The sequence below is a fragment of the Agelaius phoeniceus genome, chromosome 5, assembly GCF_051311805.1.
Source record: "Agelaius phoeniceus isolate bAgePho1 chromosome 5, bAgePho1.hap1, whole genome shotgun sequence".
NCBI classification, from domain to species: Eukaryota; Metazoa; Chordata; class Aves; order Passeriformes; family Icteridae; genus Agelaius; species Agelaius phoeniceus.
The window spans coordinates 15,495,358-15,508,115 of record NC_135269.1 but is presented as its reverse complement, the minus strand read 5'-3'; the positions used below and the strand labels follow the sequence as shown (position 1 = coordinate 15,508,115).

General features: G+C 43.9%; 1 protein-coding gene and 1 long non-coding RNA gene across 4 annotated transcripts; one reads left to right on the top strand and one right to left on the bottom strand.

Annotated features, from left to right (window-relative positions):
• Positions 1-1,016: 1,016 nt before the first annotated feature.
• On the bottom strand, positions 1,017-12,206 carry FGFR1OP2 (FGFR1 oncogene partner 2). 3 transcript variants are annotated; one of them, XM_054630876.2, is made up of 6 exons: positions 12,050-12,206; positions 9,067-9,203; positions 7,842-7,959; positions 6,803-6,945; positions 3,718-3,831; positions 1,017-3,377 (listed from the first exon to the last, which is right to left on the bottom strand). In XM_054630876.2, the coding sequence occupies exons 1-6, from the start codon at positions 12,051-12,053 to the stop codon at positions 3,240-3,242; spliced, it is 654 nt and encodes a 217-aa protein (XP_054486851.2). In that variant the 5' UTR covers positions 12,054-12,206; the 3' UTR covers positions 1,017-3,239. The 3 variants fall into 3 exon arrangements, with proteins under 3 accessions (XP_054486851.2, XP_077034482.1, XP_054486852.1); XM_077178367.1 differs by having other exon boundaries at positions 9,067-9,304; positions 12,050-12,158; XM_054630877.2 differs by lacking the exon at positions 12,050-12,206 and adding an exon at positions 9,350-9,532.
• On the top strand, positions 5,640-10,069 carry LOC143694098 (uncharacterized). Its single transcript, XR_013182308.1, has 2 exons — positions 5,640-5,918; positions 9,393-10,069. It is a non-coding gene; the product is annotated as an uncharacterized LOC143694098 (long non-coding RNA).
• Positions 12,207-12,758: the final 552 nt, after the last annotated feature.

Genomic DNA, 12,758 nt, shown 5'->3' with positions numbered 1-12,758 from the left:
TGGAGGGTTTTCCCTGTGCCTGTTCTCTGCTGGTGCCTGAGGAGTGCTGCCAGCACGTTCTTCTTCCAAGACTGCAGTGACAGTTTCCCTCCTTGCTGAGCAGTTAGTTAAGGCAGTTGTCAGGTGAGTGTCTTCTGAACGTGGGAAATAAGGATATTCCCTGATACAAGCGCCACACTGGCTCCCAATGTCTGGGAACAGGAAGGTGGTTGCAGGCAGCAGGAACTCGATCTCTGCACCCATACAGTTCCAGTTCAGTCCCACTTATGCTAAATGGTCCATAAGCAAAGGAATGACTTGATGTAGTTTTGCACACAGCATCTAGTACAGCCTTCATTTAGCTGACCTGTGCTCTCTTATCAGCTTGGCTGGATAACAGAAGTGTGCAGCCAATTTGTCAAAGAAGAACTGATAAAAAATTACAAAATCTTTGTCCAGAGAAGCTGTGGCTGCCCCATCCCAGGCAGTGTTCAAGGCCAGGCTGGACAGGGCTAGGAGCAGCCTGAGATAGTGGAAGGTGTCCCTGCCCATGACAGGGGGTAGCACAGGAGGAGCTTGAAGGTCTCACCTTCCCTTTGCCCTCATGCTGTGAGCAGCACCATGGTGCTCTCTGGCCAAAGTGAGGCCGGCCATGCCCCAGACACTCAGACTCCAAGCTCTCAAAAAAAAGAAGTTCAAGTTTTACATTGCAACAGAAGACTTGAAATTTCCTCTTTTAACCAGAAAAGGAGCTTAAGGAAACTCCCTAAGCCTTTGGGCATTTACACAGGGATCCCAGTACATGTAATTCTCCAGTGTCATTAGTTCTGTATTTTAACAATCTTCTAATCCCATGTGCTTGTCAGAAAGTCAAAGCTGTTTTAAGCTTTTAGTTGTACAAACCAGCCAAATTTAGTTTCAGTCTGCCCTCGGCTGAACAGCTGCCACATAGAGCAGTTTTGGTTACTTTCTTATCTTCTGTTGCCAACAAGGCTCATCTCGGAGCCAGTACCTTGCTTTAGTCATGGAGACATCCATGTTTTCAGTCAACTTTATTGATAAAATAAGTTTACTGTACAGTACACAATTCTAGCCATAAATCCTTTTCAAGCCATCTGCATTACAAAAATAACAGGTATGCAATGAAAAATAGTCACTCCACACACTGTGAAGGCTCTTTAAAATCCTACAGTGATCAGGTAGGGGACTGAAAGGGGAGACGTATCAAATGTGAAGACTAAAAGTAGATAAATTAAGTCACTTTTTCTTTGTAATTTACAAAAATAAACACTACTCAAGCATTATTTCCTAATAGAGCAACCTCAAAGTACTGCCACAGACCAACAACCCTCTTCTGTATTTGGAAGCCAAACCAGAAGTCAGCCACGAAGCTGAATTCAGCATCAAATGGATAGAAATGCCTCTTGACACCAGTGCGTGGTTGAAAAGATGCCTCTAGAAACAAGAACTTCAACAGCTGAACCCAAAATTCCTTGTAAGTTTGCAACAACAGAACACTCCAGTGAAAAAAGATGTTGCTTCTGGTAAGTCAGCAGCTTGCAAGCCATGGCAGAAATGCAAAATCTAGATTAGAGAAGCACCAGCGAAGCTTTGCAGATAATATAAAAGCAGACAAGAATATTTTGTGCTTGAGCTAAAATGTTCCCCCAGAATTTCCCCACGGCTGTTTCACAAGTCTGGAAATGGCCATAACTTTTTTCCATGCATGTGAATGTCCTCAGTGTGTTCCTAAGCCTACCAAGAAGCCAAGGTGCTCTGCAGAGAAGCAGCAGTTTTTCCATTTCTAAAGCAGCCTGTGAGAATGTGGAGGCCTGATTTACCTGTCCTGTCAGCACATGTATTAATCCACTGAAAACCAGTATTTACTACCTGCTAATGCTCCTTTCTCACTTATTTTCTCTTAAAAGCACCACGGGAAGGAGCAGCAACAGAGAGAACAGAACAAAGGTACTGAGTTGCTCCTAAGTCAGTTCAGTGCCACTGAAAGCTCCCCCTTAGGCCTGTGGAACATTTAACTCGAGCTCAGGGAAGCTGTGCTGGGGCACAGGAAGCTGCATTGAAGCTGGCACGCTTGGAAGTGTTGGAAGCTTAGTTCCTTCTGTGTTGCTGTGACTGAAAATCAAACTTGACTAAGCGGTGGTTGATTTCAGGATAGCTCAGCTCGTGTTGCTTGGTGGGTTATTAAACAGCCAGAATGTGAAACTGTGGATGGCAGCTGTAGCTCCACAGTTTTCTGTAGCTGACAGCTTTCACTCTGCTTAACTCACTTTAAAACCTTCCTGATGACTAGCTAGTACTGGAGAAAGGAAAATTAAGACTACTATTGCAGGCTTCCAACTCTGCCATGAAGCTGCTTCCTCCTTCCTCCACCCCCATTTCTGCAGCCACTGCTTTTGTGCTTTCCAGTTACCATTCCTCACTCAGAAAGTTTGGGCAGGCAACTGGAGAAGAAAGACACGGGACTCATGTGGCTTCTTACTGACAGAGAACTGAGCTGGATTTCCCCTCTGAAAGGTAAAAGCTGAGGCAGAATTGTATTGCTACCTGTGTTCCTGAGAACAACAAAGCGGGAACAGCTCTTTCCATGTCCTCACAATACAATTCAGTGCACAGTTTTGAAAGAACCTTGTTTCATTTAAAAACTCCAAGCTATTGATTGACAGCATTCCTTAAGTTTAAAAACTGGCCTTGTATTTTAAAGCGATAGCTCAAGGGTAAATGACAGAAATCCTTAAATTTCATGCTGCCTGTGTGCCCCTCCCATCAAAGAGGTTTGTTGCAAAATGAAAAGTCATTAAAACCAAAACAAAAGGAAAAAATGCTATGTGGATCATGCACAGAGCATATTCATAAGTTACTACTTTCTAAGGCAGAGATTAGACTTGAAATCTTACCTTTATTATCTAAGAGTTGCACTGAACTTTGTATGAGCAATAATTTACATAAATTACTTGAAATCTCACCTTTTATCTGTAAAACAAGTTCATATAAAAAGAATATGCAATTCAGCAAGTGCATTAATCCATTTCCTACTGAGGTTAGATCTATGGCAATCAATCTGTCACTGAGGGTATTGCAGAACACCAGCTGAATTTATGTTACACAGTATAAAAGCCACTGAGCTGGAGTTGGATGTATCCTCTTGCTGGTGCCCTATTCAGTAACAAGTGCTTGACCAGTGCCCCCTGATGCTCCATTGGTTTAAGTGTGCAACTGAAGCTTGCTGATTCCCAGAGTCCTTAGCTTTTCCTCAGGCTCAGATCACTGCTTGTCACTAATCCTGACAGGGATGTGCTCTCTGATGCATCATCTTTCTTGAGGTTCAGAAACGATTCTCTAGTGATTTGAAGAATTTCTCTCAAGCCTTTGTTTTCTTGCTAAAACCAGAGAGTGAAAAATACATTAGTAGAACTCCAGAAAGAAATCAGGTAAAGCCTCCCCTCTACTCCAAACTAATTCATAAGGAGTAAAACACTGACTTGAAATCAGTGCTGTGTCATCTTCTCCAAGGGAGCACATGAGGTTTCTGACCCTCCTGCTCTCTTGGATGGGCTTTAAACACCCCCTCCTTGAGATTAAGCTGCAGCGGTGCTTCCCCTGCTCCAGCAAGGCAAGGGTAACACAACAGCAGCGAGTGACTGGGACAGTAACTTCATGAAACACCTGGAAGGATCTTTACTCCCTTTAATATCTGTGCCTCTGCAGCTTTCTCCTCACCTCCAGCTGGCTGATGCGCTCCTGCTCTTTGCAGCCGTGCCTTTCATCCACCTCAATGGCTTTTCTCATCACCGCTGCCATCTCTGTAATTTGGTCCACGTGCACTTGCAGCTCCTGAGATACAATATTTAGTAATATCTTAGTGATATATTTTCTGCATTATTAAAAAAGCAAAGCATTAAATGTCGTTTAGCTGCTGTGACTTTTTTTATCACAGACCTCAATTTTGGAAAACAAATTCTCTCTAACTTTACAGTGTGGGCAGCCACAGTGGTCCTGTTTATTTAAATAAACCTGGTTTGCCTCACAGTGGAATCTGATAGAAGCTTAACTAGCTGTGAACCCTGGCCTCAAAACAGCTACAAGATGGTGCTGTGCTTGCCCTGACCAGGCCCTTCTGTACAGCAGGAACTGATGTGTGTTATTTTGGATATGCAAAACAGCTCCACTCCCCTGAGAACAGCAGGGAAAGCCACATTCTTTCCAGGTGTTTGAAACTGGATCTCCAGTACCAGTCCATGGACAGGCATTTTTTTTACAAAAAAGAGCAGGTGCAGTGGTCATCCTTACTATGTCATATACTACAAAACTCAAACCTGTCCTCCACTCTCTATTTTAGATACTTTTGCTTGACTCCACCTCCAATTCCAGCTTATTTGGGCTCTGGACTTCAGAGGTTCAGGATAAGGGTCACTGCTTCCTTTCCCTGCAATGCTACGTGAGAAGCCTGTGCCTGGCATTCACTGCTCAGTTAAGCCAAATGGTTTAAAGGTATTTCCAACAGCTTTCCTTTTTCAACTTGTCTTTTATTCCAACTCTGCTGTGGTGCCAGTCTAGTTGTGCCTGACCTGGCCTTTGGACAAAATCCACAATATTTATTGGCTAGCATCAAGAAAAGCAGGACAGGAGGGCTGAAATGAAGGACAGTAGAGACTAAAGCTAAATCCCACCATTAAATGATGAATTTGATGGGAGATCTATACAGCTGGCAGATGATCAGCTTGCCTTTAAACTACCACAAAGAACTGCCTCAGCTGAATCATAATGAATCATCTGACCAAAACAAATACCCTTTACTGAAATAAACATCAGCCCTTTCCCCTCTGCCATTCCAATTGCCCAAGCTATAATTTAGCAGTTGTTAAATGCCCACTCTCAATGTGAGGGAGCGGGGAAGAACTTGCTGTAAATCTTTATTTTCTTCTCAGTTTCTAGTCCAGGTGATGACATGAAATATATTTTTTTAAGAACTCCCAAATGTAGCCTGACAGGAAGCTGTGGTCAGGCAAGGATGCACCCTTGAGAAGGACTGGTAGGAGCTGTGGGTTTCAGATATACTGCTGTTCTCCCTGCTTCCTGCTTTCACAGCTCAATACAACTGATCAATACAACTTCGGGCCTCTTCCAAGGTCACTGCTGTTAGGTCAGACCCTAACACCAACACCAAACTGGAAGGCTCTGCTCTGGAAGGCACATGTGGAAAACAAAAAGAAGAGCACAGTGACAGTGAAAGCCTCTGTGTATCTCTCTCTTTCATACACGTGGGGTTTTTTTCTCTCTAAAGAGATAAAACCAAAAAGGGACTGCACCCATTTCAGGGCCTTGTTTCAGCTGAGCAAATTCAGACAGCACGCTTAGATCAGGGTCACTGCTACCAACACACACTTTTCTCTTGCATACAACACCAACAGAAGACACTATTTAAAGGAGGTGCTTCTTCATCTGCAGCAATCAATGCTCTTGTAATAATCTGTAAACAGGCACTAAAATAACAGCTTGCACTTAGGAAAATAGCATTACTGGGAACAGGGAGTTTAACTCCTTGGGTATAATGGATTTTTTGCTTAACAAGAGAGAGGTATTTAAAAAGTGTTTCAACATTGTTCAATCTTCTGAATATGAAGCTTGAGCTAAAGAATGAATAATGAAATTCCAGAAATCCTATGTGTCAGGATAAGGGTGATAAATCTTTTTCATCAGGCATTCATGAAGGAAGAGGTTTAATGAAAATGTTGAAGCCTAAATCTCCTGTTCCAATTACATTGTGAGATGTTATTTTTTCTTTTTTTGTTTCTTTTTCCTGTCTTTCCATTGAAGTGCTCCTAAATGAACTATCACAGTCCATTTCAGGATGGATTTCATTTTACCCCTCTTGTGTTAGCTCTCTTGAAGCTGGAGCAGGTGCTATATCATATTCTGAGGTAATTTCTGTTGAAAATGATTTTTATCTGTCATTTTTCAAGATTTTATGTTAAAGATAAAGCTCTAATCCAATAATATTTTTTCATACCAATGGCAATAATTACACACATAGGATGCTGTAGCAGGCAAGAAAGAATCAAATTCTTAAATTCTGTTTTCCCAGTAAGCAGACCCTAAGTTTGCTTTGCAAACTTAAATTAGCTGAGGAGAAAGATTATTAAACACTTAGAACATGTTTGTCCACACAGCTGCATTGCTCTAATGATCGTTACATTTTCAGTGAAATGTAATATTTTGCTAAAAAGCTCCTGTTTAGATCTGTTAGTGACCCAGATTAATGAATTCCCCCAAAATTTAAAAGTCCTTTTGACTATTAAATAACTGAACATATACTTGTGTTTCCTGCTTCATCCAGTTAATCAATAGTCAAAAGGACTTTTAATTTTTAAAATTTATTTACAATATTTAGGGGGAAAAAATTAAATATTGAATTTAAAAAGTTTGCTCCTCCTACTCTCCCTAAGCAGAAGTTTATTAATGATTTGTTGGTGTCACAAGCATAAATTAAAGCTAGTCTAAAAGTCTGACTATTACTAACCTCTGGCAGTGTAACAGGGCAGTTGCCTTAAAGACTGAAGTGAAACAAAAGAAAATTAAGCAAATGCAGTAATGAAATGCTACCTGTTTTAAGTTCTAATAAATGAGAAGGTTGACTCACTCAACTGATAGTTTCCTGATCATGTTGCACGGGGTGGATTATAAAAATTAGGGTTCATTAGTAGTACAATAGCATAAAAACTGACGTGAAGCGAGCTTTGAATTGATTCACTACAAACTAAGGTTAACTAAAAAACAAAGCAAAAACCCTCAATGAAATTATTACCTTGGAATGTTGCTCTTTTAACTTCATTATTATACTCGGATCATCCTTTTTGCTCGCCATAAGCAACCTAAACATCTGTTCTCTGTACTTGCTCATGATGAGCTCCAGAGCTGACTGGTGCTCTTCGAGAGACGTGCGCAGTTCTGCCAACAGAATTCAAAATGCAGTTAAGAGTTTAACACAGAGAACCAAATCAAAATGCACAAGGATTTCAGCTTGAGAAAACTGAAATGAGCCCGTAACTGAGTGTCCCTGCTCCCTGCACCATGAAATCTACCCAGGCTCTGCAAATGGCTTTGATGGTGATCAGCCTGGGTGAAATCCTGGTCAGTAACAGTGTCTTTTGTTAGTGTGACTTTGTGTTCAGTGCCTGTGGCTGACAAAAGCCAGCTGGAGTGTGGCTGAGCAGCTTTACCCCATCCACTACAAGCCACACTGTATAAAAGGCAGGAAGGAGTTCACAGATCTGTCTTAATCTGCAGCTTGGTAAAACCAGAGTTGAAAAATGCTTCTGTTCAAAATCTACTGAGTCAAAAGATAAATAACCCCTGAAATAAGGCAAGACTCATCTGAATTGAGATCACTGAATCCTTTGCTGAGTGGAACTGTTAGAATATCTAAGACTTTCTTGGAGGAACAGTGCATTCCTAGTGTACAGAATACCAGAAGGAATTCTACTTCTCTACTTACACCGTAACTTGTCCTGGCTGTTCCTATTATTTTCAGCAGTCGTTAAACACTTCTTCAAAAAGATCCCTATATTGCAGAATAAAGTTCTATTTATTTCCTCACTTGTGCTGGACATTAGGTAAGGACCAAAAAAGGTAATTTTTCCCAAATCTCTCTTTTAATTCATCAGTCCCAGAGGTTGGACTTTAGGACTCTTGAACTGAATTTTGATCAGTTAAATTGGCAAATTGAAACCAGAAGAAAAAATTTCTTCTACAGCTCTGTTTTGAAAAAAGATCAGTGGTAAAAGTCTCACTAAATCCAGTGATACAGGCTGGAGCTTGAAAAGGGTAGAATATTAATGTTTTACCTTTGTTTTCCTGTTGCAATTCCCTAATCTGTCTGTTTTCCTGCTGGATACCCATCACTAGAGTAGACCGAGGGCGATGTCTTGCTACTTCATTGAGCTCTTGGATTTCTTCCTGGTACTGGTTATTACAAAAACAAACCAACAAGGTACAGCATATTTGATTAACCAAAGGCAGGTAATACTCAGCAGGTCACAAAGCACCACTTCTACTGTCACTCACAGTCTGTAACCAGGAAGACAATGCTTGCTTTTAAATAATAATATCAAACACACATACCAGAAAGTGTTGCAGACATCCTGTCCTTTAGAGACACAAAAGCATCACCTTAGATGTGTGTCGTGGATGCTATTTAACCTTCAGTTAATGCCGGCCAAGTTCACCATCAGGCAATTTAAAACTCATAGAGATGTGGTAAAGACAAACCATGAGGTATTAACCTCCTGACATTTACTGTGGCTTCCCAAAACCTTAAGCCACAAGGCTGTGTGGGTACAAGTCACTCAGGCCCGAGTCAATGGATCCTGACTCCCAACACATGGGGATATGTAATACTCTTGATCTGAAGCCATGAAGCCTCAGCATGCCTAGTTTTACAGGGCTGAATTGCATGCAGGGTGTTATAATTTTATAGGCCCATTAACATATCTTGGGTTTGTTAAAGTGACAGGATGGACTCCCATATGGAAAGTCACAAGAAACCTTTACGTTTTCCCGGGAGGTGTGTTGTGAAATTCACGCTCAATCTAACAACACGCCTTGAGCAGCTCAACATCAGAATAGAAGTGAGCACAAAAAAGCCCAAGAGGCTATTTTGGAAACAAAAGGAGACAGTGCAAAGACAAAGTATTCTGTACAGAAGAAAACATGCCAGAGCCTCTGTATGATTAAATGGGGCATGCTGAAATTAATAAAATTGTGTAGTATTGCATTGGAGAGCAAACCAAGAGACACCACAGAGCGGTTTGTAAGATACCAAGCCCATTTCTACCAGCATTCTTCAAATAAATGCTTGTTTTCAATATTTAAACTGGAGTAACTGTGAAAATATTTTCACAGTCTCAAACTATATGAACAAGCTATTTTTAGATGAGAGCCACACCCCTACTAAAAACACCAAGTGTGCATTAGAGGATTAACCCAGCACCCCGCTCATTCCGTGCGGCACAGAAGCCCCCAGAGCTGGAAGTGCTGCACTGGCAGGATAGGCAGGGCTGGAGAGCAGACCTGTTTCATGGCTTCCACCCGCTTGTTGAGCGCCGTGGTCTGTTCGATGAGCGCCTCGGCCGCGCTGTCGTGCTCCCTCAGCCGCTCCACCAGCGCCTTCGCGTCCGCCAGCGCCTTCTCGATGGTGCAGCTCATTTCTGAACACGACAAAGGCAACGCTGACACCCAGCACCTCTGCACAGCACAGCTGCCAGAGGCAGGGCACCCAGCACAGCAAAGCTGGGCAGCACCCCTGCTTCTGGCAGAGTGACACAGAAAGTAAAAGAATGTTACGTGAACTCACTCGTTTTTAGTGCTACTTTTTTTAAAATTTGCCCTCCTAACAGATACACTTCAGGATAACCAGCACAAAAGAGAATGCTGAAGGACTACAGTGGCCTGGAAGATTCTGATGACTTAAATCAGCAGGGAAGGAGCAGCTCAAACTGATGGAGTAGAGAAAATCGCTCAGGCAAAGTTCAGAAGACAAAAGGCTCGTGTTTTGTTCGTGTCTATAACTGAACACAAACATTGGTGCGTGGAATGGAACTGTGACATTTTCAAAGCACAAAGAGAGACAGCAACTCAGCTAATGAAAAGAAGCAACTGCACCCTTAAAACATCGCCCTTCCACCTGCAGCACTTGTTCACAGGAATTACAGATTGCCAGAACTGCCAAACTTGCAAAATGCTTGTGTCTATTGCAAACAGTACTGGCCTTTACACTGCAATTTTCATATTCATGCTTGGTAGGTTAAGTTTCGAGACCAACATTTTCAGTCTATGCTTTTATTTTCTTTTAAGGAACCTTGGACTTAGTCTACTGAAAAGGAAATCTATTTAAACTCCTTGAACAGTCTTCAGCAATCAAACAGCAGCAATAGACGTTTATGAGATTTATGGGCCTTGTTGATATCAGGCTTAATATTTGGTTTAGGAAATGTTCTAAGGTACTGAAAGAATCTATTAAATCCATTTCTTAGCCAGGCTATTTGCAAAAGTAAAGATTTTTGTAAGCATTAAAGATTATTGAGTCTTTCCTCAGCTAGATGAAAAAAAAATCACTTCAGGTTGATTTTCTAACTTTCTCAGGCACCTTTACTATTCATAGCCCAGGATCTTATGACCAACTTAAAGAAATCCTCAAATTTGCCTCAGCTGACCTTTTGCTCCTACCCCAGGTAAGCAGCAGAAGGAAGGATATTTCAAACACTAGACATTTTACCTGTGTGTTCTGGGATTCATGTGCTACCAAAAGCATCAGCACTTTGGCATGTGCAGGTTTCCTGTTTATCAGATAACGTTGGCATTTAACTTTCCATATGATGTATCTGAGACAGCCAGGCCCCCAGCAGAGTGCTGGGCTATCACAGGTGCTTAATTTATTCACCCTGACTTAGCACTTGGAGCTCTTTCAAAATATGACATGGAAAGGAAGAACAGTGCACTGTTTTTAGAGATCTGCTTTTCTTGCTCCTGCCTCCAGTCAGATCTCCTACAGAAACATCCCAGACAAAAGATGAGCTTCTCCACTAACTGGCTGAACTGCTGCAGAAATTGATTTAGTGAGATCCATGTTGCTGCTGAAGAGCAGCCTTTAATTCAGCTCACTCTCCAGGAATTCTCTGACCAGTATAAACAAAGCCTCTGAGGCCTCTATGTGAGCTGGGAATACATTTGGCATTCAGACTACAATGCACTTAACACCTCTGATAATTTGTCTGCATACACATAAATTTTTAAACAGCATCTGTTTAATAGATGCACTTTCTTGTTTTTGCCCCGGCCCAACCATGTCAGAGAAAAGGAAGTTTGTTTGTGTCAAAGGCACTGATGTTTCTTTTCACAGGAAATGTGCTGGGAAAGATGTGTGGAACACAGCCCCAAAAATTCTGTAGTCACTGTCCCCTGTCAGGCCAGGGCCCAGCTTCAGTTTTCAGGCAGCATCTGTACCTCAAAAAGCAGAATCACTGTTTGTATCATGGTGATTCACAGTGGCTCCAAATCATGGCTAGGATACCTTTCAGTATCCAAGACACTGGTCCTAATCCTTGAATCTTAAAATGCTCTCTGGCTACCTGTGAAAAACAAAACCTTTGCCTGATCCTGAAACTCAGCTAAATCTGTGAGTTAGCCTGGACATTTAGGGGGTGGAAAAAACTCCAAGTAATCATTAATATAATTGATTTAAGCAAATTCTTATCATGTATTACTTTTATGAGCATGACTACGGGAGCTGAAGTTAATGATTCCTGAGCCCTGCCCTAGCAGAGATGCCCAGTTGCACAGATGCTCGTTACTGCAACCTTGTCAACAGGTAGCAGAGCCCCAAGTCACCCCAGCAACACTCCTACTGCACACTGTCACTTCCTGCTATTTGCTAATGGCATTCATCATCAAATTAAACACCAAAAAACAACACCAAAGAGTAAAGATCTCTGTGCGACCACCGCCTTCTCCTAACTTTCTGCATCTTTCTTTTTTTATCCTTACTGGAAGCCACCTTTTCCCACAGCTTTTGGGTTCTGTTACCACGGAGACCAGTTTGGCAGCGCTGAGCCAGAATGCAATTTCCAAGGAATTCCAAGGAATTTAAGCTGGTGCAAAGGTCCCGGCGTGACAAGAGCATCCCGGGGGTGTCACCGCCGCACTCCCGGCGTGACAGATCCCGGGGTGTCCCCTCCCGGTGTGACAGCGGCGTCCCGGGGGTGTCATCAAGGGGAGCGTCGCCTCCTGCCCCCAAAACGCGGCGCCACCGCGACGCTGAGGGGCGACACCGGCGCCTGTCGTGACACCGGCGCGAGCCGAGGCACGTGAGGGGTCCCGGGCCCGCCCCGGCCCGCGGGTCTGAGGCGGGGGCAAGGGGTGTCCTGCTCCTTCACGCCCCTCAGAGCGCCCCGGCCGTGAGGCGTCCCAACGCAAGTCTGCCCGCGCTCCCGATCGCCCGGCGGCGGCCACAGCGGCAACTCCCCGCCGTGTCCCCGAACCCCTCCACGGAACTCACTCATGCCCGGGGCTCCGGCCGCGCCGGGGGTGCGCCCGGACCGGCCCCAACCGATGTCAAATGGCGGCGCCAGGGGAGGCCAGCGCGTCCCGTCCCCGCCAGGGGGCGCCGTGGGGAGGGGGCGGTACCGGCCGCGCGCCGCTCTCGCGAGAACACGCCCCTCCGCGGCCGTCGGCTCCAAATCTCGCGAGAGAACGCCCCGCCCTCCTCCAGATGCCGGGTCCTGCAGGTGTGAGGAGGGTGTCGAGCCAAACCTCGGGATCTGTGTTGAACTGTACATCAGCAGCTCTAGCGGCACACGCAGGATTAAGCAGTTGCACTGTGAATAGGTTTAGATTGGATATTGGGAAGAAATTCTTTCCTGTGAGGGTGCTGAGGCCCTGGCGCATGGTGCCCAGAGAAGCTGTAGCTACTCCTGGATCTCTGGCAGTCTCCAAGGCCAGGCTGGACGGGGCTCTGAGCAAGCTGGGATAGTGGAAGGTGTCCCTGCCCATAACAGGGTCCCTCTCAGGCCAGGGAGTTGTGTGATTCTACGGTCGTATTATTTTCTCGTCTTTTAAGAAAAAAAAGGGAGACAGTCCCAAAATGACTGGGCTGTATGGCTGAGAGCCATCAATGGTGAAGTCAGCAGTAACAGGGGGAAAGGTAATGCCGGCGATCGCAACCACCGACCCCCTCCTAAAAACAGACCCCAGACTCAAATGGAACT

What these genes read in the sequence shown, in the direction of transcription:
- FGFR1OP2 (XM_054630876.2), bottom strand. An exon ending in GGGTGGAAGCCATGAAACAG is followed by an intron (nt 7,960 to 9,066) that starts GTCTGCTCTCCA and finishes TGTAATAACCAG; the next exon opens with TACCAGGAAGAAATCCAAGA. An exon ending in AGCGCATCAGCCAGCTGGAG is followed by an intron (nt 3,378 to 3,717) that starts GTGAGGAGAAAG and finishes CTCTGGTTTTAG; the next exon opens with CAAGAAAACAAAGGCTTGAG.